This window comes from Canis aureus, chromosome 21 (assembly GCF_053574225.1).
Source record: "Canis aureus isolate CA01 chromosome 21, VMU_Caureus_v.1.0, whole genome shotgun sequence".
In the NCBI taxonomy this organism is placed as follows: Eukaryota; Metazoa; Chordata; class Mammalia; order Carnivora; family Canidae; genus Canis; species Canis aureus.
This window is the reverse complement of record NC_135631.1, coordinates 54,870,107-54,895,387: the sequence shown is the minus strand read 5'-3', so window position 1 is coordinate 54,895,387 and position 25,281 is coordinate 54,870,107. Positions and strand designations below refer to the sequence as shown.

Sequence of the window (25,281 nt, the reverse complement as noted above, 5' to 3'; positions counted from 1 at the left end):
TGGGAGAAAGCGATGATGTGTGACGGGAAAGAATGTGATGTAGAGGCTTCAGACATGAGTTTTACGCTGCCTTTCTTTCTCATGAATGCTGTAATCCTGGGGTGATCCTTTAATCTTCCTGGAGTCCAGTTCCCTCATTTGTGAAACAAAGAATCATAATACATGATGGCATCCCTCACAGGATTGTTTACTTGTGACAAATGCAACAGCTGTTAAAGTACTTAACAAAGCTACAAATCCTGAAGCAACTCAAGTTGTCATTCTGAAAGTTCATAAACAGGTTTCCATTTGAAAATCATTATATTATAACTCACCCAATAATTTAATATGCCATTCATTGAATGAAAAGTATCATCCTAGTGAATGAATGCTTGTTTAACTTTTTCTACTTTAAGCAAATAACATTATAAATTTCAAGTTAAATTTATTCTGAATATATTTATTTCCTCAAAATAAGACAAAAGATGAATATTCTTAGGAAATTTTCAATGTTAATTTGCTCAATAAAAATGTGTTGGATTTCTAGTAAATGCAAAGCTGTACTTCAGATACTGAAGGAGAAATAAATAGATGGATATATTCCCCCTCAAGGAATTTACAGAGTATTATACCTTAAGTAATCCTATTTCCATATCCTGGATGAAGTTGAAAAAGGATTACAAATTCGGACTATGTTTCTTTTTTTTTTTTTTAAGATTTTATTTATTTATTTATGAGAGACATGGAGAGAGAGGCAGAAACTTAGGCAGAGGGAGAAGTAGGCTCCATGCAGGGAGCCCGATGTGGGACTGAATCCCAGGACCGTAGTATCACGCCCTGAGCCGAAGGCAGATGCTCAACCACTGAGCCACCCAGGTGTCCCAGGACTATGTTTCTACTGCAATGCTTATTTATGAATATTTTTAATGAAAGATTACATATTTATCATAACATGTCTCTTTTCTAAGACAAACAAGTTTTTAAGTGTTTGCTATATATTTCAGCACAAATACTTGACAGTAAGTATGATAAAAGATGCCCATATAAATCAAAGAAGAGAAATGCCGTACGATTTCACTCATTTGTGGAATTTAGGAAACAAAACAAATGAGCATAGGGAAAAGTAGAAAGAGAGAGAGAGACAAAACAGGAAATTGACTCTTAACTCTAGAGAACACACTGAGGGTCACCAGAGGGGAGGTAGGTGGGGGATGGATGAAATGGGTGATAGGGGTTAAGTTAAGGAGGACACTTACGATGAGCACTGGATATTGTATGGAAGTGCTGTATCACTACATTGTACACCTGAAACTAATACTACCCTGTATGTTAACTAAGTGGAATTTAAATAAAAACTTAAAAAAAAGAGTTAATACTTATTCTTCTCAAACTATAAAGAAAATTAAAATTGCCATATTAGGACAGCCAGAAAATCAAGAAGCATATGATCCATAATAAAACACCCTTTCACCTTATTTTTAAAAAATTAAAAGTGGCACACTAAAAGATACCCAGATGATTTCATAGCCAATAGGAAAAGCCATTGTGTAATAACAATTCAAATGATTCTTAAGTAACTAAGTTTAAATGAGAATTTCATGATTCCAGGGATAGTACTGTAACAATTCATACGACAGCATATAGTTAGTGAATAATTGAATTAAAGTCAGTACTACTTCTTTACAACTTAGTTTGATCATCTAAAAATTCAGAGTTGGATTAGATTTCCAGAAATCCATGTTTTAGAGCTCTAAAATTAGATGGCAAATTTAAAGCACTTGCATTACAACTTATTATTTTGAAAAATAGGTCTACACTTTTGGTTTCTGCTCAGTTATGGAAATTGACTATGAGAACATCGATCCCACTACTGCAGTAAGGAAAAAGATAAACTGTCAATTAACAACTTTTCTTGAACCTATCAAAAAATCAAGGTGGGAAGGCAACCAACAAACCTAAAATCTGGGGATAGACAGCTATCTATAAATAGAAAAAGGACCCAAGCATTTAAGAAGACTCAGCTAGGGATATCTGGGTGGCTCAGTGGTTGGGGCTGCCTTCGGCTCAGGGCATGATCCCTAAAGTGGACAAATTCTTTAAAAGATACAAAAACTCACAAAATGGTAAGAAGGGAAAATCCTTTTCCTACCTCATTTAGATTATACCTGTTAACTCTGCAGCCAGACTTCAAAGCCACATGACTTCAGGTAAATACCTTCTTCTCTCAATGCCTCTGTTTATCATATACAATGGAGCATATGATTGTACTTACTAAAGAGGGCTGTCCAAAAAATTAAATAACTAGGATGTGTAAGTGCATCTGTGGATGTATTTAGGTATGTGACAAATGCATAAAGAAAAGCTAGGGAATAATACTGTAAAAATTCAAGGTAGTGTTTACCTACAAGGGATTTGGGGATAGAAGAACAGGATTTTTAAGGAACGTATCTGGAGGTGCAAACCAACAGTCTTGGTAATGATATATCCTGACTTGTAGGTTCTAGAATGTTTGTTTTATTGTATGTCAAACCTGCATATATCTTATATACATTTATATATATAAAATACTTCATTCCATAAAAGAAATAGTAAGGGAGAATAAAATATACTAGCATCTCATTAAAAATAAGAGTGTAGTTACAGGATAAAATTTAACATATGTGCGTTTATGTGTTGTAGATGTTCAGAAAAGTGGGAAAGTCCACACACCAGAACGAGTTAATTCATCAGAATGAAGGAAGGCTGGCATAAGAGGTACTGGTCTTTTTGCAAAAAAACTATGTTTGTAAATAAAAAATATTGAAAGAAGGGTGCTGGGTGGCTCAGTCAGTTAAGCATCCAACTCTTGATTTTAGCTCAGGTCATGATCTCAGGGTCACAAGACTGAGCCCTGCGTTGGGCTACATACAAGCATGGAGCCTGCTTGGGATTCTCTCTCTCCTTTTCCCTCTGCCCCTCCCCTGCTCATGTGTGGTCTCTCTCACTCTTAAAATATAGAAATTGAAAGAGAAACTGGGGGCTGAGAGAGAAAAGGAAAGTAGGGAGAGGGAAGGAGAGAGAGACCAAATCTAAGATTGGTCTCCTATATTTTACAATCCATCTAAGCAATCTGAATATTTCTCTCCAGGGAAATGTGCAAGTAATTACATAATTACATTTCTTTTGTTCAATTTCTGGGAAACTATCTTTGGGATACTCATAAAAAGATAACTAAGCACAGTGCAGTTTAACCTAAAGTCTAAAGAGATTCTCCATTTTTCAAGCTTAGGAAAATTAGACATTTCCAGTTCAAATGATAGTATAACTAATGAGCTTTAAATCTGATGGACAAGTGAATTATGATGCAATCACATACTGCAAACTAAAATATGATCATGACGTCAGAATACCAGAAATTCCTGAGAATAGTTTTTATAAATAAAAAAACACTGCATTAATATTTTATCCTTACATGGAAATAACTACATTTTTGTAGTTATTACATATAATTCATATTAGAACATTAATTATTTTTTTAAAAAGATCTTATTTATTTATTCATGAGAGACACACACAGAGAAAGGCAGAGACACAGGCAGAGAGAGAAGCAGGCTCCATGGAGGGAGCCCGATGCAGGACTCGATCCCGGGTCTCCAGGATCACACCCCGGGCTGAAGGTGGCACTGAACTGCTGAGCCACCAGGGCTGCCCAGAACATTAATTAATTTTGTAGTTAGTCCATGTAATTCATATTGGAACATCTGTTTTCCAATATGAAAGTGAGTAAAATAAATTATTGCTCCTAGTTGAAGGATTCAAAATTCAATCATATGCTATCCTTTGTAATATAAACTACAAGACTGGCATGGCCTCTTGGAGAAGAAAATGTTTAGACTGCAATCCCCAAATCAAAGGAGTAACAAATTACAATAGAACAATACTTAAATGCTTCTGTTTCTGAGCTAACAGAGTTGTAACATCAAACTTAAACTATATTTAACATACATGTGTGTGTTATGTGCTACTATTACAGAGCAGTAAAAATAAAATCCAATATATTTTCAGTACTGGATGCTTTTATACCTGGCCCATTCATGGATTTATATTAAGTGCCCAATCTCTTAGGATTTCTGTTATTGATCTCTGTTAATTCCCTCTGCCTGCATCACTACTGTCAGGCAGAGATATTAGATTTGATCTTTGAATTTCTATCAAAGCCTAGCACAATGGGACCCATCAGGCAGTCATTCATTAGGGGCTGAGTAATTCACTCTAAAGGACCACACCTAAAGAGAGGGTACCTCTTCAAACCTTGAGCTACTTTAGAATCCACATAAATATTATAGTAATATACAGGTGAGATCATTCAAATGTAAAAAAAATATGAATTAGCAAATTACAAAATAAATACTTCCAAGGAATGTTTCCTCAGCAAGGGCTGGTATGAATATACTGCTTTCCCTCAACTCACATAACAAAATAAACCTGTAGGTTTTTGCCCATAGGCACTGTCTCAAAATACCAATAGGGCTTTTTTAAAAAAAGAAAAAACAGAAAGGAAGAAAATGTGGTAAACAGAGCAATAAAGAAAACTTCCTCAGAAGGTATGCAAAAATAATTAGGTGTTTCATTGAACAGATCTTTAGGATGAAAATTCATTAAGCTGGATATTTATCAAGGCTGAAAACAAGAACAGCTAAGGTAATTTAATATTTTTTAAACCATGCTGCAAAAACAAATCAGCTTTTAGCAAATGAAAAATTAGAATAAAAGTAAGATATGCATTTCCAGACAACAAAAGCAGCTGAGTAAAGAAAATGTTGATCAGTCATACCAACAGTAATCTCCACATGGAAAAAAGTACCTTTGTGAGAACAAGATCTTGTTTCCTCAAAAATTTTTCGAAAACTGTAAGGCGATATCATTCAGATGGGTTTCGAGTTTACCTTCTCATCTGGATGAATACCTGAATACTAAATTCCTTCTTTTGTAAACACAGCACCAATAATATATTAGTACATAATTGTTGTCACTCCACACAGCGTATCTAAAAGCCTGTTTTTAATACTAGAATACTGTGTTAAATTTAGTCTTTTTTTAATGGAAATAATATTTAAGTTAATTCAAGTATAATCCACATTGGTATGAATTTTAGTCAGAGAGAAATATAAGACCAAAAAGTGTAAATCTCTACTAATAAAGTCTCAAGCTGTCCCTATATGGGGCTGCAGAAAAACAAACAAAACCATATTTGTAAATTTGCAGCTCAAAAGGCTTGTTAGTATTTTTAACAAAAACCAGAACTATATCAGCTTCTTCATAGCCACTTGATTAACAAAACTCTTAAAGTAACCCCAAATGACTTTATGAACTTAAAAAGTCACATTTTTGTCGAATATAGCTGCCTAGAGAATTTTCCAAACATTTAAGTCTTCTAATGTGTCTCTCAGATTAAGATATGTGAAGAATGGTTACATTAGGCACACACCGTGAGACCCTCTCACTCCAAAGGGAAATCACAAGAAAAACACGTGAGGAAACAGATACAGGGATCCCTGGGTGGCGCAGCGGTTTGGTGCCTGACTTTGGCCCAGGGCGCGATCCTGGAGACCCGGGATCGAATCCCATGTCGGGCTCCCAGTGCATGGAGCCTGCTTCTCCCTCTGTCTATGTCTCTGCCTCTCTCTCTCTGTGTGACTATCATAAATAAATAAACATTTAAAAAAAAAAAGGAAACAGATACATAGATGAGATATGAATATTCTCTTTATTCTGAGTATAGTAGATATATTAATGTAATTATGATAATTGAAACAAAAGCCTACCTGAAATAATTCTTCCTTTTGGCCCATGCCATTGGAATGATGGATCTATCATTTCCGAATTTCGCAGCCGTGGGGTTACACATAACACGTGTGGACTCTTTTGATGGAGCATAACATATACTTTCACTGAAAATACAATATTAAAATGTTCCAATAATATTTTGTATTATTTCATGCTCTATAATGCCTTAATTTGGTAGTCTGGGCTGCATGTTTTCATAACTTTTCTTTGGGGGATATTGCAATTACTTGATACAAACTAAATTTCTTTGCATTCCATGTAATAACAAACACTCAAAAATATACACATGTATTTTATTTGAGCATGTGTATGTCTCAATTTGAAAATAATGCACTAGTTTTTTATGAAGAGCTCACCATGCTAACTTATTTTATCCCCAGAATATGACTTTAATTACATATTATTAACACAATTATGAATTAAGACTTTGTTTTTGCAATGATACCAAACCTGAAAGGAACCAATATATTTGTGTAAATTAGAGGAATAGTAAATTATTTATATTGATGTGACCCAAAGTACTCAATTTAAAAATTATGTGTGTAAAAACTCAATAAATTATGCTATGTTTTATTTATTAAGCATTTTTCCCACTTTAAGATTTATTTATTTTTTTTTCCACTTTAAGATTTAAAGGTTTTGATCACTAACCATGTAAAAATAGTATCTTCAGGAGATACAAAAGGAATACAGTAACAATTCAATTATCCTGAATTTGCTCATAAGTAAGCTGTTAGAAAAGCTTCCAGTAATTCCTCAGTAATTGCATGCTGACTCTTCACTGATTCATCAGAAAGTTTGTGATTTAATAAAATAAAATTGTACTTGAGAATTGGAATTCCTAACTTCAAATAGAGACTATATCTCTCATGTTTTAACATATATCCTGATGTTCACTGAATGTAGCTTTCTTTTTTCTTTAAATTCAATCTGCCAACAATAGTATAACACCCAGGGCTCATCACATCACATCACATCACAAATGTATATTTTAGATAGATACTACTCCGTAGGTTAAGAAAGTTACCCTGTATTCTTGGTTATTTGTTTTTATCATTAATTGCTGTTGAATTTTAACAATTTTTTCTTTTTTTTTCTTTTTTTTTTAACAATTTTTTCTATACTGAATGAAATGATTGTTTTTTTCTTCTTGAATATTTTAATGGAATGATTGATAATATTATTGCTTTCCTGGAATAATTCTAACTGATCATGCTCTTTTATTCAAATACTGCTGGATTCAGTGGTGCCTGATGGATAAGCATCAACTCTTGGGTTTCAGCTCCGGTCATGATCTCATGACCTATCTCATAATCCTCGTACCTCAGAATGTGACCATAATTTTGACACAGAATCTTTACAAAAGTAATTAACTTAAGATGAGGTCATTACGGTGAGCCCAAATCCAATATGACTGGTGTCTTATGAAAAGGGAAAATCTGGACACACATACAAATACAGAGGGTAAATGACATGAAGAGACCTTAGACGGAGCTGACCACCCACGAGCCAAAGAAGAAGAACTGGAACAGACCCTTCCCTCACAGCCCTCAAGCAGAACCAATCCTGCCTCCATGTGAACTTCTGGCCTCATAATTGGGAGACAATACACTTTGTTTAATCTACCCAGTCTGCAGTAATTTGTTACGAGGGCCTCATGGGCTGGCAGCATCGTAAACTTCCCCATTCCCATCACCACCCCCCCCCCCAGCTCTGCCCTCACTCTGACAACCACCACGCCAATCACTCTAAGAACCAGCAGCCTGGCAGCTACTAAAGGGGCAAACAGGGTTGGAGGGACTTCAAGGCCTCCTTCCCAAAGAACTGTCTTTATTTGACTTCTCTGGCAGTTTCCTGGAAGACACTACTCACAAGCCTGTCTTCATTTATCTAACTCAAAGCACAACCACTGTACAAACCTTTTCCCAAAAAGTATTTTTTCAAAAATAACTAGATGCTGTCATTTAACTTTGAAATGCCTGATGCAGTGGGTAACAACAGCTGGCTAACCAAAAAGCTTGAGAGGAAAAGCTGGGAATGACATGTCCATAGGGGCTCTGAAAAGTTCTAACATTTTCTGGGAAAATAGAAGGCCACATGCATGCACTGAGCATGATCCGTCAAGACTGAGACTTAAGTTTGTACCTTCAGCTGAAACCAATGCTCTGCACAACAGACAGTAAAGAACAGAGTTATCGACCACCTAGCTAAATGTTTAGGGTGTGTGACAACAAGCATGCAAACACCCTCAGCAGAGACCAGATTAATGAGCTCCAGGTGTCAATAAAATCTCCATCCAATAATCAGCCTATGCTAACTGAGAAGAGACTTCAGTGGCGACACATAAGTATAACTCAAGCAGTTCAGAAAAGTTGTTAAAATTACCAACAATAACAATAAACACCAAAAACATTTATACCTGACTTCCAGAATTTCTATATTAAATTATTTAAAAAGTCCAGTTTTCAACCAAAATATGAAACATGCAAAAAAAAAAAAAAAAAAACCCAAGTATTATCATAGGTAGGGGAAAAATGAAAGCAACCAAAAGAAACTGCCCCTGAGGAAACCCAAATTTAGGACTTACTGAACAAACGTTTTAAATCAGTTGTTTTAAATATGATCAAAGAACACCTAAAGTACCCCAAAAAAAAAGTATGAAAATGATTCCTCTCAAAAAGAATCAATAAAGAGACAGAAGTTACATATATAAAAAAAAGAACCCAAAGGAAATTCTGGATTAAAAAGTACAATAAAAATTTGAAAAACCCATTATAAGAATCAAAAACAGATCTAAAGAGGCAGAAAAAAAGAATCAGCAAACCTCAAGATATATCAATTTGTGATTATTCAGTCAAAGAGGAAAAAAAATACAGATAAATGAACAGTACCCAGAGACCTGTAGGTAACCATCAAGCACAGCAGTGTATATGTAACACAAATTCCATGGAATGGTGGAGAGTATAAAGGCACAAATAATACTTGAAGAACTAATGGCAAAACTTCCACAAACTGATGAAAGGCATGAATCTACATGTCAAAGAAGCTCAATGAACTCAAACTAGGATAAATTCAGAGATCCATATCTAGACACATAATAGTCATTGTTAAAGTCTAAAAAGATGACTCTTGAAAGTGACAAGAAAAGCAACTTGTTGCATACACATGATATTCAAATTAGTGGCTTATTTCTCATCAGAAACCATAAATAAAAAACAAAGTCTGAATAGACCTAAGCAAGTGAAGTGACTAAATTAGTAATTACAGATCTTCCTACAAAAAAAGCCCAGCACCAGGTGAATTTGCTGATGAATTTCACCAAAGAAGTCAAGTCAAATCAACAACACTTCATAAGCTCTTAAAAAAAATCAGAAGAGGAAGAAACATGTCCTAACTTGTTCTATGAAGCCACTATTACCCTAAAACCAAAATCAGACAAAGACAAGAAAACCACAGAACAATTTCCCTTATGAATACAGATGTAAAAATCCTCAGGATAGTAGCAGCCAATCCTGCAGCATGAAGAAGGATTATCCATCATAATCAACCAGGATTTATCCCAGGAATGCATGACTTATTCAAAATACAAAAAGAAATCAATGTAACACCGAATTATATCAATAGAACACAGGACAGAAAATACAGGATCATCTATGTATGCTGAAAAAGGATTTGACAAAATCCAAAAACTTTTCACAATAAAAGCACTCAACCAACTAGGAACAGAAGGAACGTTCTCAATTTCAAAAAGCATCTACAAAAAACTCGGAGCTAAGGTCATATTTAATAGCAAAAGACTGAAACCGTTCCTTCTCTCTAACTAACATCAGGAGTAAGACAAGGATATCTGTTGTCATCAGCACTGAACTGCAGGTTCTGGCTGGAGCAACTGGCAAAAAAAAAAGCCAAGAAATGATTCAGCAAGGTGACAGGATACAACCACCACATGAAAAATTCAACTGTATTTCTATAGAACAGCAATGAGCAATTTAAAACCTAAATAAAACTGTTCCATTTACAACAGCAACAAAAAGAATAAAATACTTAGGAATAAATTTAACAAAAGTGGTGCAAGACTTGTACACTGAAAGCTCTAAAACACCACTAAGGGAAATTAAAGATCTAAGTAGATGGAAAGATACTCCAAGTCCATGAATTGGAAAAGCTAATAGGGTTACGTTGGTTGTACTCCCAAAATTGATTGACACTTCAATGCAATCCTTACTAAAATCCTAATGGGATTTTCTGCAGAAATGGACAATCTGACTCTAGCATTAATATGGAATTACAAGAAATCCAGCAGGGCCAAAACAATCTTGAAAAAGACTGAATTTGAAGGCTCTGACTTAATGATTTCTAAACTTACTGTAGAGCAAAAGAACTCAAGACAGTGTCATACTGTCATACGGACAGACATAGAGATCAATGAAATAGAATTTAGAGTCCAGAATAAAAACCCATCCATCTATTGTTTTTCAACAAGGCACCAAGAAAAGTGAACAGAGAAAGAAAATCTTTTGAATTTTCTTTGTGTGACACACACATATGTATATAAACACAAACACACACAGACCACACACACCCTACAACTTCTTTATCTATTCATCCATCAATGGACAAATTTGGGCTGTTTACAAATGAAGAAAGGAAAAAAAATAAGGGAGGCAAACCAAGAAAGAGACCCTTGACTATAGAAAACAAACAGATAGTTACCAGAGGAGTGGTAGGAGGAGGAGTAGAGAGATAGGTGAAGGGGATTAAGAGCACCCTTATCGTGTGTGATGAGCAGTAAGTAACATACCGAATGGTTGAATCACTATATTGTATATCTGAGACTAATATAACACTTCATGTTAACTATGCTGGAATCAAAATTTAAAAATTAAAAAAAAATTTAAGTGAAAACATAATCCACAGAATTGAAGAAAAATTTTGTAAATCAAACAAGGGTTTAGTGATCAGAATGTTTAAAAAAAAAAGTCCAACTCAATACTTTTTTGAAAAAAAAACACTGAATTAAAAAATGAGTAAAAGATCTGAATAGAAATTTCTGCACAGAAGATACTCAAATGTCCGTTAAACACATGAAAAGATCTTAATCATCATTAGACATTATGGAAATGCAAATCAAAACCACATGACAATCCACCTCACACACACTAGATGACTATAATCAAAAAGATAAAAAACAGAAAATGTTGGCAAGGATGATGTGAAATTTGGATCCTCATCCATTGCTGGTGTGAAAGTAAAATATTAAAGGCTCTTTAAAAAAGTTTGACAGTTCCTCAAAATGTTAAACATAGAGCTACCTGACGTTCTAGGTATATTCAGGAGAAATAAATTATAATTGAGTTCACACAGAAGCTTCTTCAGGAATGTTGGCAACGGCATTGTTGGTAATAGCCAAAAAGTGGAAACTACCCAAATATCCGCCAATTGATGTATACACAAAAAGTGGTATATCCATACAATGGAATATTATTCAGCCCTAAAACAGAATGATGTGCTGATACATCCTATGACATGATAAACCCCCGAAACACTGTAAGTGAAAAAAGCCACATGCAAAGCACCACATCACATACGATTCCACCTATATAAAATGTCCGGAACATGCAAATTAATAGTGATAGAAATATCAGTGATTTCCAGCCTTGGAGGGTGACTGCTTACGGGGTACAGCCTTCCTTGCTGGAGCTGTCAAAGCGCTATGGTAATACATGGTGATCGCTGCAAAACCCGTTGCCAGTATGCTAAAAACCACTGGGATGTGCACTTCAAGGAGGAACTTTAAGCATGTAAATTGACTTCAGTAAAAAACAAACAAACACCAAAAACTTTTAGTACCTCTCATGTGTGTCCTGGAAAAGCATGAATCCAAAACCTTTATGACATACAGATCTCATCTGCAAAGACTCTCAGCATATTCAAACTGTGTAAGTTCAATATTATGGCGAATAATTGTAACAAACACAAGCACTATAGATGACTTCAATCAGCTAACTTCTGAAAACATTACTTTTCACACACTTCGGCAGTTATGGACAAACGGAATCACAAGTGGAGGAATAAAACTACACGGAAAAACCTCTAATACATCTCCATCCCAGGAGACCAGGATGTCTGGGGAACGTCAGCCTTTGGGACGGGGCTGATAAATCTAAACAAACGTTAACTACTTTCTTAAAATGACTGAAGGTCTATTTATTCATACCTGGAAAACTGGATGATCCCACAATTTTCACCGTTTCTTGGGTCAAGCGAAAACCTCTTGGAAATCGAATGAAATATCCGACTATGAAAAACAAGAAGGCAAGATCAGCAACATGCGTGGTCAGAAGCTGGGGCACCGCAGCGGTGGGTGTGGCAGTGCCCGCGGCCGGGTCACGGGGGAAGGCGCGGCCTCCTCCGCCTACTCCCCCAAGATTCACCTCCTCCTGCTTCCCCGCTATCGCCCGCCTCCGGCGTCTCCACAACCACCTGCAATACCCATTTTCAAATGCCCAATCCTCTGCACCTGGGGACCCGCACCTGGCGACTCAGGTCACCAGGGCCTCCCCCTCGAGTTCCCTCACCCCGTGGCCCCGGCCCTCCAGCTGCTCTAACCCCATGGCCCCGCCCCTCCAGCTGTCTAACCCCGTGCCCCGCCCCTCCAGCTGCTCTAACCCTGTGGCCCCGCCCCTCCAGCTGCTCTAACCCCGTGGCCCCGCCCCTCCAGCTGCTCTAACCCCGTGCCCCGCCCCTCCAGTGCTCTAACCCCGTGGCCCCGCCCCTCCAGCTGCTCTAACCCCGTGGCCCCGGCCCTCCAGTGCTCTAACCCCGTGCCCCGCCCCTCCAGTGCTCTAACCCCGTGGCCCCGCCCCTCCAGCTGTCTAACCCCGTGGCCCCGGCCCTCCAGTGCTCTAACCCCGTGGCCCCGCCCCTCCAGCTGCTCTAACTCCGTGTCTCCGCCCCTCCAGCTGCTCTAACCCCGTGCCCCGCCCCTCCAGTGCTCTAACTCCGTGTCTCCGCCCCTCCAGCTGCTCTAACCCCGTGCCCCGCCCCTCCAGTGCTCTAACTCCGTGTCTCCGCCCCTCCAGCTGCTCTAACCCCGTGCCCCGCCCCTCCAGTGCTCTAACTCCGTGTCTCCGCCCCTCCAGCTGCTCTAACCCCATGGCCCCGCCCCTCCAGCTGCTCTAACCCCGTGGCCCCGCCCCTCCAGCTGCTCTAACCCCGTGGCCCCGGCCCTCCAGCTGCTCTAACCCCGTGGCCCCGCCCCTCCAGCTGCTCTAACCCCGTGTCCCCGCCCCTCCAGCTGCTCTAACCCCGTGGCCCCGCCCCTCCAGCCCCCCTCACCCCGTGAACCCCGCGGCCTGCCCTGGTCCCGTCTCCAGCCCCTCCCTCCGGGCACGTGCTCTGCCCCGGCCTACGGGTCCCTCGAGCGCCTGCACGGTCTCCCACTGCGTCAGCAGGTCCAGGGGCGCAGGGCTCGCCGTGACCCCCCTTGACCAGCAAGCACCCTGCACGTGGCACAGACCGCGTAGGGCTCGGGTACGATCCGCGCTCACGTTCGTGGGGCCAGTGCTGCCGGGCACGCGGACTAGCAGCAGCAGCAGCGCAAAGCACAGCACCCGCCCCCACAGCGCGGACACGGGGCGGCGAGTGTCCTCGGGGCCGGGAGGCCGCTGCCTGCCCTAGGGGGGTCCCCGTAGGCTCTCGGATCCCCAGGGATGGGGGGGCTCAGCGGTGCGGCACCCGCTGGGGCGCAGGGCGTGACCCCGGGGTCACGAGCCCGAGTCCCGCACGGGGCTCCGCGGGGCGCCTGCGTCTCCATCCGTGCATCCACACGAGTCTTACAGGCACGCGCGGCTCTAGCATCTCGCGCTCCGCCACAAGCAGGGGCCTCGGCGCGCTCACTCCCCGCCTGCCCGGGCCGCCCGCAGGCCGTGAGCCCCCGGAGCCCCCCCTCCGGCGCGTCCACGTGGACCGCGTGCTCCGAGGTCAGCTGCGGCTCCAGGCCTCGGAGGAGCGGACGGACGGACGGGGGCCCCGCACGGTCCCCGGCGCCTCCGCGGCTGGGCGGCGCCGACGCCTCACCTGGCGGGGACGCCCGCGCCACGAAGGCGGACAGCACGAGGCCGACCGCGGCCCAGCTGAGCGCGCAGCCCGCGCCCCGGGCCCGCCGCCAGCCCCGCCGCCGCCGCCGGCCGGGGGCCGAGGCCTCCATCCGCTCGCCGCCGCTGCCCACCGTCGCCGCGGACGGTCGTTAGGCGGCGCGCGCACCTGCCCGCCGGAAGTCGGCGCGCCGCGGGCCGGAAGGGAGGCCGGAAGGACGGGCCGCCACTTCCGGCGGCGGGGGCGGGGCTTGCGGGGCTGCCGCGTGCGCGCGTCGGTCGACGCCGCGCCCAGAAGCTTCTGGAACCGGGCGGAGCGCGGCGGGATCCGGGGCCCCCCGCTCGGCCCTGCGGCTGCAAGGATGGACGCGGCACACCCGCGACCCCGCCCCCGCCCCCGCCCCCCATCCCGGAGCCTGCCGTCCGTGCGCGCGGGTGCCCGCGGCCGCCGCCCCTCGCTGAGCTGCCGCCCGACGCCCCCGGAGCCGGGCCCTGCCTGCCTGCGCTGCCGCCGCCGCAGCCTCAGCTCCAGCCGCGGAGGACGGAGGAGGAAGGGGAAGAAGGGAGGGAGGAGACGGAAGGAGCGGGAAGGAAGGAAGGAAGGGAGCAGAGAAGGAGGGAGAGGAAGGAAGGAGAGAGAAGGGGAAGGGAGGGAGGGAGGGAGAAGGAGAAAGGGAAGGAAGAGGAAGGAGGAGGAAGGAAAGAAACTGGAAAAAGGAACAAGGCCTTTTTCTAGACCAGGATCAGGACGTTCCTGGAGTTTTCTGGCTCTGTCTGCAGAGGTTGAATGTTTGGTGAACTGTCCACAGTGTGGTTTATTCCACGGAGTACATTTACATATTTAGAAATTCTTTCTGATTAAATTGTGCCGGAGCGTGCTTTAGTAGGATTTGGATCTAGCCGGGTTGTGGTCAAGACCTTGCGGTTCCTTTGAGGACATCAAATCAATACAGATTTTACTGAAAAGTGCTCATTCACTATGCCTAGGTATGGCACCTGCTGAATCTCCTTTTCATTTTTTTTAAGATTTTATTTATTCATGAGAGACACAGAGAGAGGCAGAGACACAGGCAGAGGGAGGAGCAGGCTCCCTGCAGGGAGCCCGACGTGGGACTCGATCCCGGGACTCCAGGATCTCACCCCGAGCCAAAGGCAGGTGCTCAACCACTACCCAGGCGTCCCTGTTCCAGTTTTTGTTACAACAAATATGCTGCCGTGAACGTTCTTGTGCCTGTGTTCTGCTGTGCAGGTATAATCATTTCTCTAGGATATATAATCCTAGGAGTAGCATTCTAGATTGTAGGGTATGTGAATGTTCAACTGTTATGAGATCTAACCCGTTTGGTCTTCAAAGTGATTGTACACTTTAGCATTCCACCATCAGTGTATGAGGTCCTATTATTCCAATCTTCTCCGATACTTGGTTTTATAGATTTTACTTTTTTGTGTTTAAATTTTTTTTTCCATTTTATTCATGAGAGACAGAGGCAGAGACACAGGCAGAGAGAGAGGCAGGCTCCATGCGGGGAGCCCGATGTGGGCCTCAATCCCAGGACCGCAGTATCACGCCCTGAACCAAAGGCAGATGCTCAATCGCTGAGCCACCCAGGCATCCCTCCTTTTCATTTTTATAAACTAGAAAGCCTGACCAACACCAAATGGTCCTCTGACTGCCACTGACTTTTGCCATTAAGAATTTGCATAAGTTCATCGGTCCCTCCTACCTTCATCTGCTGTGTAAATTCCTCACGTTTGACAATAGGACAAGCGTTGTGGTCAAGGACATTATATTGGAGATTAGTTCATAAGTATTGGGAATCTAAAGATGGAAAGCCAGCTGCTAGAATAAGGAAGTAGGTGTCTCATTGATGTTTGCTTTTTTTTTATTCCAATAGGGATGGATGGTGTGAACCTCGTGCCTCAAATCCAATATTTGGAATTCCTGTGAAACTTCCTTTTCGTGCAAGTCCAAATTATCCCATTGAAATGAGCTTATGAATAACCAATATATTAATGTTTTTATTTTTTACATGTGAGGTAATAGCTCATATTTTACTAGTTTTTCTAGTAATTTTCTGAAATGAGTGCACAAACCCCATTGGTCTTACTCCGTACATTGGTAGCCAAAGGGTAAGATAATTTAGGGCATTTTAAGATGAATTTGTACTTGGACTATTATTTTTGTTAAAAATTAGGTGCACTGAATTAACTATAGTCTAATACCCATTCTTTCTTTGCATTGCATTTAAATTTACATTTATTTAGGTTGGGAGTTTTGTAATTTATCGTGTCCTGTCTCTAAGTACTAAATTTTAGTCAAATGTATTTATACATTAAAAAATATATTCTCACTTGATTAGCTGCTCTATACCTTTAGTGAATAAGGTGTCAACTTACGGAAGCATTTAAAAACAAATTACAAATGAGCACAGTTTTCCTGAGCAGTGGTAAGGAGGCTATCATGAAAATACTAACAAGGCGACTCTTGTTCTTCCTAAGAATTAAATTATGACATATATAGTAAATGGTCCAGTGTGTGAGTTCCAGCTGTTGCCAAGCAACAGGGATTCTGTTTTGTTTTTCTGTCCTGGTCCCTTACTGCTCTATACTTTTGGTAGAGAAAAAATACTTGTCTTAAAAAAAAATACTCTATCGACATTTAGAACAGCAAATCAGTACCTTTATGTTGGATGAACCAATACTCAACTATTGGAGATAGTAAGTTTTATAGTTAAATAGAAAGGAGTCCTCAGACTTAATTTACAGTCATCCAGAATTCAAAAGAGAAAGGCCATGGATATGGGTTCACAGTACAGACCGGGAAAGATAAGTATCTCTGAGAGGTCCATCCTTTCAGGAAAAAAGGCCATTGAGAATATAGGTTACCCACACTACTGTGATCTCTTAAGGAAAATGAACATGCCTTTTGTGAAAGGAGTTGAGGACAGACACAACTATGGCAGAATCGAAAAGAAATGCAACCCTGCTTTTCTTAAATTTCACCCTTACCCCCCTTCAGTCTTGCCAGACTACCATTTACACTACCCTTATCCCCCACCGTATGGGCAGGATTATCCATTATTTCCACTTCGAGATGACGTGCCCTTGGGCGATTGCTGTTCAGGGTTTTTGAGTCCTGGTGGCGATGCTGATCTAAAGCCTGGCGTTGGCAGAGCCATACCAAGCCTGGTGGATTTCAGTGATGTGAAACCACAGCATCGAGTTCCCAGGCCAGATGCGGGATTTCAAACAACGCTAAAAAGGCAAAACATTTTGTTAGAAGAACTAAAACAGGATAGGAGATGGAATTCCAGGGCAGTACCAGACATTTCCATCAGAGCAAGACTTGGAGGTAAATAAAGTTACATGGCCCTTACAATTTTTAAACAAGGGAGAAGAGTGTGGATATAAGATTAAGTATTTAGCAGTAAATTTAACATAAAGTTGTAAAGAACTGAATAAGGATTCTTATTTTAAGATTCTAGATTGGGCAGCCCGGGTGGCTCAACGGTTTAGTGCCGCCTTCGGCCCAGGGTATGATGCTGGAGTCCCACATGGGGCTCCCTGCATGGAGCCTGCTTCTCTCCCTCTGCCTGTGTCTCTGACTCTCTCTGTGTGTCTTTCATGAATAAATAAAAAAAAATCTAAAAAATAAAATTATAGATTGTAAGAAAAAAAGAATGATCAGCCTTTTATAAACCTGTTTGTAAAAAAAAAAATGGTTTTTAAAAGTGCATTAATTAGGGTAAGTGACCAACGCAAAGCGATATCAGATAACTTATTCTAGACATATGGATGATCTAAATTTTCCACAAGGACATACATGTTTAGTTTTGATAGTCATGTAGCATGACTGCGTATATCTGTCTTCCTTGAAAAAACATATCTGATGGTGGTTATAAAAGAGCGAGGTCATAGGAGCTGAAATGAAACGGAAGGTAGTTACAGGTAGATTCCGGGTCTACTGGGAAGCAACCCTTACGTAGCCCTGGACACGGAATTGATGACCTCTTACTGATACTTAACCTTAGGGTTTCTGTATGAGAACTCCCAGAGAGTGTCACAGGCCTGCTACGGGAAGAGTGAGAAACACTTCCAAAGGAAAGCCACGCAGAGTATTTTAGTATGGAGGTGTGTGTGGCAAGCAGGGAGTGCAAGGAGGTTAACATCTTTGAGCGTGTGGAAGGGAAAGGACCACATGCTGTTAGCAAGAGATGCTAAGCTTCCTCTAGCACCAGAGGCTACACCCCCCCTCCACTGCTCTTGGGCACTGCCCATAGACTAGAGGCCTACGGGACAGTCTGGAGGAACAGTGATACCACCAGTGTTTGGAGCAGTGAGGATTCGTGGTTCCTGCCACTTTTCTATGGAGAGAGGCCATAGGCTCTCGGGACCTGGCAGAGGGTAAGAAAAAGGGAAAAAGTAGTAGACAAGAAGAGCCCCTCTTCCCCACCCCACCCTGCAGACAGCGATCTGGAGAGATGCAAGCATATGATAAGAGTTAGGCTTTTAGTGTGCACTCCAGCTCTGGACTTGGCACGTGGGCTTCAGGAAATTCCTTCGTTTGGAATTTCCATATAAAGAGTATGGATGAGGTTCACAACCTGTTTTAAGAAATGAGTACTTTATAAGCCACTGGAAATGCCACCTAGTGAATCACAGCATTACTGAAAGCTACCATCATTCGCGCTGAACCACTGATGAGTTCAGGGCTGTGTTGCCAACGCAGAACATCTTACTGATTCCCAACCAGTGACTGCTTTTCAACTCTGTGAAGAAAAGAGCTTGAGCTCACTCTTTTGCTAATGTTTCAATGTAAAATAATAGAGTATGTCTTTAAAGGAATTGAAGTCGTTTTTCCTAGTACTCCTATCGTAGACAAGCATGCTACTTCACGTAAGCAGTCACCCTAGGCTAGTGTAGTGTAACTTTTTCTAAGACTGGACTCCCAAAACATTATTACAACAAATTAGAGGTTGAAGCAATCATTTATTAAAGCTGACATACAACGAGAATAGGGGCAACAGACTGCACCAACAATTCAGAACCAAGTATAGAACTCACTACCTGGATCACTACAACAGAAGTCAGTAGACTTGCTGAGCTTTCGTCCTGATTGAAGGCCTACTTGTACTACGACCCAGGGTTGGCTGCTAATCTTTATGCCTTTACATATCTATATTTGTAAATTCATGTGCCAATAATACTTCCTAAGGTCATAGAACTATTTCGTGTAATTCACATAGGAATATGTAAATGCACCAATAAATGTTAGTGATTAGAAAGTCCAGAATTTTCATTTCCTTGGCATTAACAGTACTTCTCATAAAATTATAAGGATTAAGTGAATTAAGACATGTAAAACACAACAAAATTCCTAGAACTTGGTTAAACCATTCAATTAATAGTAGCTTTTAATATTAACTATTACAGTTTCAAAGAGTAATACTGGCAGGCCATGGATTTGGTTTAATATAATTTGTCCTAGGTTTTCAATGATTTTGTACATCTTGGAAATAATCATTAATTGTAAATAATAAGTACTTTTCAGTTTTTAGCAAACCTAAATCCACATAATTTCAAATACATTCCGGTAAAGAAGAATGTCTTTGTAAAATTAGGTAGATCACACATCAGTATACTTTTAAGTGGGCTTTCATAAATACCAAAACAATATCATAAACGATTATATTGCCAATTTGCCAATTTCTTGCCTTATTCCAACTTTGTCTAGACAATTAATTGGGTTCAGCGCTCTTTTGTTCCTAGTTGACTTACTTTCTCATATACCAATCAAGTACTCTACACTTACCCTAATTGTAGTCAAACCTTTCATTGATCTTTTTGCCTCTCCTTAAGCAGATGACACATCTTCCTTACCACAGAGAAAGTAGAGGTTGCCAGTTATCACATCCTTGATTTTCCTACATTCAGCTTCCTAATATCAATATTTATAATTCTTAGTATATCTTCCTACATTTTTCTTTTTTAGCCACTGTCTCAGCTCAAGCTGCTAAACCAAAATACCATAGACTGGGTGGCTTAAGCAACAGGCATTTATTTCTCACAGTTCTGGAGGCTGGGAAGTCCAAGATCAGGGTACCAGCTAATTTGGTTCCTGGTGAGAGCCTTTTTTTTCTGGCTTGCAGAGGGCCTGCTTCTGCTTCCTCACATGGCAGAGAGAGAGAGAGAGACAGCTCTGGTCTCTCCTCCTCTTTTTATAAGAACAGTAATCCTATCATGAGAGCCACACCCTCCAGACCTTATCTAAACCTAATTATCGGGGGATCCCTGGGTGGCGCAGTGGTTTGGCGCCTGCCTTTGGCCCAGGGCGTGATCCCGGAGACCCGGGATCGAATCCCACATCGGGCTCCCGGTGCATGGAGCCTGCTTCTCCCTCTGCCTGTGTCTCTGCCTCCCTCTCTCTCTCTCTGTAACTATCATAAATAAATAAAAATTAAAAAAAAAATAAAATAAATAAAAATAAACCTAATTATCTCCCGAAGGCCCAACCTTCCAATTGGGGTTAGACGTTTCAATATTCAAATTTGTGGGGGGTACACAAACCTTCAATCCATAACAGTCAACCATTTTTAAGTGTGTGGTTCATTGGTATTAGGTGCCATCCTCACTATTCATCTCCTTAATGCTTTTCATCTTAAAAAACTGAAACTTTGAACCCATTAAATACTAACTCCCTATCTCCTTCCCTACCTCTACCCCCTGGCAATCACTGTTTTACTTTCTATCTCAGAATTTGGCTATTATAGAAACCTTATATAAGTGAAGTCGTAGTAGAGTCATAAAGTCTTCATGACTGGCTTATTCCAGTTAGCATAATGTCCTCATGGACAACAATGTCTATGTTGTTCCAAGTGTCAATTTCTTTTTAAGGCAGAATAATTTTCTATGTATATACCACATTTTGTTTTTTTATCTATCGATGGACCCTTGGGTTGCTTTACCCTTTGGCTATTGTGAATAATATGGCTATAGACATAGAGGTGTAGATACCTCTTTAAGAGCCTGCTTTCAATTCTTTGGGGTATATACCCAAAAGTGGAATTTCTCTATTACATGATAATTCCATGTTTAATGTTTTGAGAAGCCACCATACGGGTTTTCCATAATGGCTACTCCATTTTACGTTGCCTCTGACAATGCACAAATACAATTCCTTGCACTGAAGGAATAAAGCTCACTTGGTCATGGAATTTAATACTTTCAATGTGCTGTTAAATTCTGTTTTCTAGTATTTTGAGGATTTTTGCATCAATATTTATCAGCGATGTTGATCTGCAGTCTTCTTATACTGTCTGTGTCAGATTTTGGAATCAAGGTAATGTAGGCCTCATAGAATGAGTTTGAAAGCATCCCCTTATCTTCAGTATTTTCGAAACAGTTTGAGAGGGATTGGTATTAATTCTTTGTTTTGTAGAATTCACCGGTGAAACCATCTGGTCCTAAACTTTTCTTTGTTGATAAGTTTTTGATTATTGATTCTCCTTATTAGTTACATATCTGTTCATATTTTTTGTTTCTTCATAATTCAATCTTAATAGGTTTCATGTTTCTAGGAATTTGTCTATTTCATCTAGGTTATAAAATTTGTTGGTGCACAGTTGTTCATAGTATATTCTTACCCTTTTTATTTCTGTAAAGTTGTTAGTTTGCAACCTCAAAAGTTCTTTGGGTGAAATCCAAAACTGGCTCTCATACACAGAGGGCAGAGGGAGAACAAAGAAAGAGGCAAGCCACTCCAGATGGGTAAGTGGCAGGTTTAATAAGCAAGAGGACTTACATACAAGGCTTATCTTGGATGGCTGCAAGACAAATTGATCTCCACAGCTGGCCGCTGGAATCCTAAAAGTTTATATAAAGACCTTGCCAGGGTCTAGACATATATACCATCCAGATGACCTCAACAACACCTTACTCTGGGCTACATTCTTAGAATAGCTCCTACTGGGGGAGGGGAGTGGGGGGCAGAAGGTATATTTCAAGGATGGGAGTGGGTGAGAAGCTTCCCATGCCGGAGTCCAGCTTACAGTCACATCTTCTTGATGACTTCCTCCAACAAAAATCAGTTGCCCTGTGTCCTTTCTCATTTGTGATTTTAGTTTATTTGAATCTTCTTTTTTTCTGAGTCAGTCTAGCTAAAGGTTTGCCAATTTTTTTTTATGTTCCCCAAAAAACAACTTTTGCTTTCATTGATTCTGTTGGGTTTTTTTATTTTATCTCTATGCTGATCTTTATTATTTCTTTCTGCTAGATTTGGGTTTAGTTTCTTTTTTTGTAGCTCCTTAAGTTACAAATTTAGGTTGTTTACTTGAGATCTTTTTTCATTAATATAAGTATTTAGGGATCCCTGGGTGGCGCAGCGGTTTGGCGCCTGCCTTTGGCCCAGGGCGCGATCCTGGAGACCTGGGATCGAATCCCACGTCGGGCTCCCGGTGCATGGAGCCTGCCTATGTCTCTGCCTCTCTCTCTCTCTCTCTCTCTCTGTGACTATCATAAATAAATAAATTTAAAAAAATAAGTATTCTTATAAATTTCTCTTTTAGCTTTACTTTTATTGAATCCCATAACTTCTGTTGTATTATGTTTTTGTTTTCATTTGTCTCAAGATAATTTCTAATTTTCCATAGGATTTCTTCTTTATTTAGGGATGTGATGTTTAATTTTCACATATTGATTTGTAGTTTCATTCCATTTTATCAATTTCTACTTTAATTCCATTGTGATCAGAAAATATACTTTGTATTATTTCAGTTTTTTAAAATTTATGAAGACCTATTTTGTGGCCTACAATATAACCCATTCTTTTTAAAAAAAGATTTATTTATTTATTCATCAGAGATAGAGGCAGAGACATGGGCAGAAGGAGAAGCACAGAATTCGATCCTGCCGGGATCATGCCCTGAGCCAAAGACAGACATCTCAACCGCTGAGCCAGCCAGGCATCCCATAATCTGTTCCATGTGCACTTGAGAAAAATATGTATTTTGCTTGGGGATCCTGTTGGATAAAGTGTTCTGTATATCCTTTTGGGTCAAATTTTTGAGTCCTCTATTTCTTTTTCATTTATTTATTTATTTATCTTATTTTTTATTTTTTATTTTTTTTAGATTTTATTTATTTGAGAGAGACACAGAGAGTATGAGTGGAGAGAGGGAGAAGCAGACTTCACACTGAACAGGGAGTCATATGCGAGGCTCCATCCTAGGACCCTGAGATCATGACTCAAGCCAAAGGAAGATGATGCTTAACCAACTGAGCCACCCAGGCACCCCAAGTCCTCTATTTCCTTGATGATCTTTGTCTAGTTGTTCTATCCATTACTGAAAGAGTATTAAAGTCTCCAACTATTATTGTAGAGTTATTTCTCCTTTCAATTCTGTCAATATTTGTGTCATGTATCTTGAAGATCAATGTTTGGTGCATATAGGTAAAATAGAGAACAGAAAAGCAGAAAAAAAATCAACTAAACCTGAAAATACTTCTTTGAAAATAACACAATTGGCCTACTGTTAGCTATATTGAGAAAAAAAACTCAGAGAAGACTACTAACAATGGTATTTTAGATGTTGAAAAAACATATTCCTAGCCATTAGAGGAGAGAAAACACATGAATGAGAAAATATCAATAGAATAATCCTTAAATCTTTCTTTTAAGGTTCTGTTTCTTTAAAAGCACCACATTATGGAAATGTTTTATAATAATAGGACCTATGGAAAAATAGTGTTCATGGCAGACCTCTCCAAACTCATACAATTTCATGGGTTACATACAAAACCAACTTACGATGAAAATATCACATTTTCAAATATGTTAAATCTCTAATAAGTGAAGAAATCGTGTAGTGGTTTCCCTGACAAAGGACTTGATACTGGTTTGATGGCCTGAAAGTGGTGAAGTGAGGCTGTACATTGTGAAGTAGACATGAGCGATTGCTGATCCCAAAAGTGGCCCTTGGCAATTCACTGCTTCCTATGTGTGCCTGCTTCCCCTCCTACCATGAGATGAGTGAGGTCTGTTTCCTTCCCACATTGACTCTGCGCTTCAGCCTATAAGATGTTAGCAAGTGGAGACTTGTTTTAGTACTTGCACATTGGGATTGGGCCTCTTGTGATTCTCCCTCTAAATTCTTAGTCACTATTTTGTGAACAATTCAACATAGGCCCATAGGAAGAAAAAAATAACAAAAAGCAAGGTACTGGTCAGCTGCTCCAGCTGAGCTCCCCAGTAACAGTCAACACCCACTCTGACAAGTGGGTGAGATAATTTTGGACTTCTGGAGCTCTCCCACATGACATGTAGCACCCCAACTAGCTTCAGAGTCCTGGAGGACAATGAATGGTTGTTTTGAGATCCTAGGCTTCGGAGTGCTTTGTCTTGCAGCAGTAGATACTGAAGGCAACGGAAATGACCTCATCTTATTTAGGTGTGAATGTCGTGACCCTGACATTCATAGTTGTAATTCAGTGTCCTGTTCCCTATCTCTCTGGCTTACAAATCAAATTTTAGGTTCTGTTCTACTTTCCTCCTTTTTCAAAGCCGCTGCTTCAATGGCAGCAAATCTGAAGGAACCACAGAGTGCCATCCTCCTGCTGTTGGCATGGTAGTCCTCTGGAGCATTTCCTTCGGCCAGCTGTGTTGCAGACAGAATTATCCTTATTCTCAAAACTGAAATAATCATGGGGTTCAGCACTGCCTTTCTCACTGTGCCTTGACCTCTCGCCTATGCCTCGATGTTTTCTATTGCTGCTATGACGAAGTGCCTTAGACTTAGCAGCCTAACACAAAACCCATTCATTAGCTCCCAGTTTTGTGAGAAGTCTGAGCAGGGGCAACTGGTTTTCTGTTCAGGACCTCACTGCCCAAACCTGCAGCATCTGGGGAAGATCTACTGTAGGCTTGTTCAGGTTGTGCAGAATCTGGTTTCTGGCACTAGAGGTGTTAGTTTCCTCGCCCTCAGACAGCCAGGGATGCTCCTCTCCTGGAGGCTGCTCCCTCCCACGCTGCCTCCTCCGTCTTCCAAGCCAACAGCGGTGTGTCGAGGCCTCCTTGGCCTCTAATGTCTCTGACTTCCCCTTTGTCATGGTGAGATCATGTATCATCTTCAGGAAGATGTTCTTATCTCCCCACAGTGTGGCTGAGCTCCTATTCTTCCTCTGCCCTCTCACAGCACTCAGTGCAAGTATTATTACAGTTGCTGCAGGACATGGGAATCATCTACTTACGTGACTCTTTTCCATTTGTTCATCTCAGCATCAGGAACCCCTTCTGCCTTGGTGTACACACCTACCTCCATTTATGGCGCAGTAAATACTTGTTGAAGTCAGTGTGCATGTTTGCTAGTCTCTTAGGACATCTATT

General features: G+C 40.9%; 2 protein-coding genes across 40 annotated transcripts in view; one reads left to right on the top strand and one right to left on the bottom strand.

Moving 5' to 3' along the window:
* ZPBP (zona pellucida binding protein) overlaps nt 1-14,067 on the bottom strand; it is an 87,506-nt gene extending 73,439 nt beyond the window's left edge. For 3 of the 7 annotated variants that reach the window (XR_013360604.1, XM_077864241.1, XM_077864243.1), the window contains exons 1-3: nt 13,885-14,067; nt 12,023-12,103; nt 5,784-5,909 (exon numbers count right to left, since the gene is read on the bottom strand). Coding sequence is in view for 5 of the 7 variants with exons in the window: in XM_077864241.1 (XP_077720367.1) it covers nt 5,784-5,909; nt 12,023-12,103; nt 13,885-14,014 (337 nt within the window). In the remaining 2 variants the exon portion in view is untranslated. The remainder of the gene's footprint in view (nt 1-5,783; nt 5,910-12,022; nt 12,104-13,884) is intronic. The other 4 variants (XR_013360605.1, XM_077864245.1, XM_077864240.1 and 1 more) reach the window with 4 other exon arrangements.
* A 158-nt stretch (nt 14,068-14,225) lies between these two features.
* The window catches only part of SPMIP7 (sperm microtubule inner protein 7), a 64,024-nt gene continuing 52,968 nt past the window's right edge, over nt 14,226-25,281 (top strand). For 20 of the 33 annotated variants that reach the window (XM_077864224.1, XM_077864210.1, XM_077864208.1 and 17 more), the window contains exon 1: nt 15,870-17,253. In XM_077864224.1, the coding sequence (XP_077720350.1) occupies nt 16,695-17,253 (559 nt within the window). In that variant the 5' untranslated portion in view covers nt 15,870-16,694. The other 13 variants (XM_077864239.1, XM_077864236.1, XM_077864228.1 and 10 more) reach the window with 12 other exon arrangements.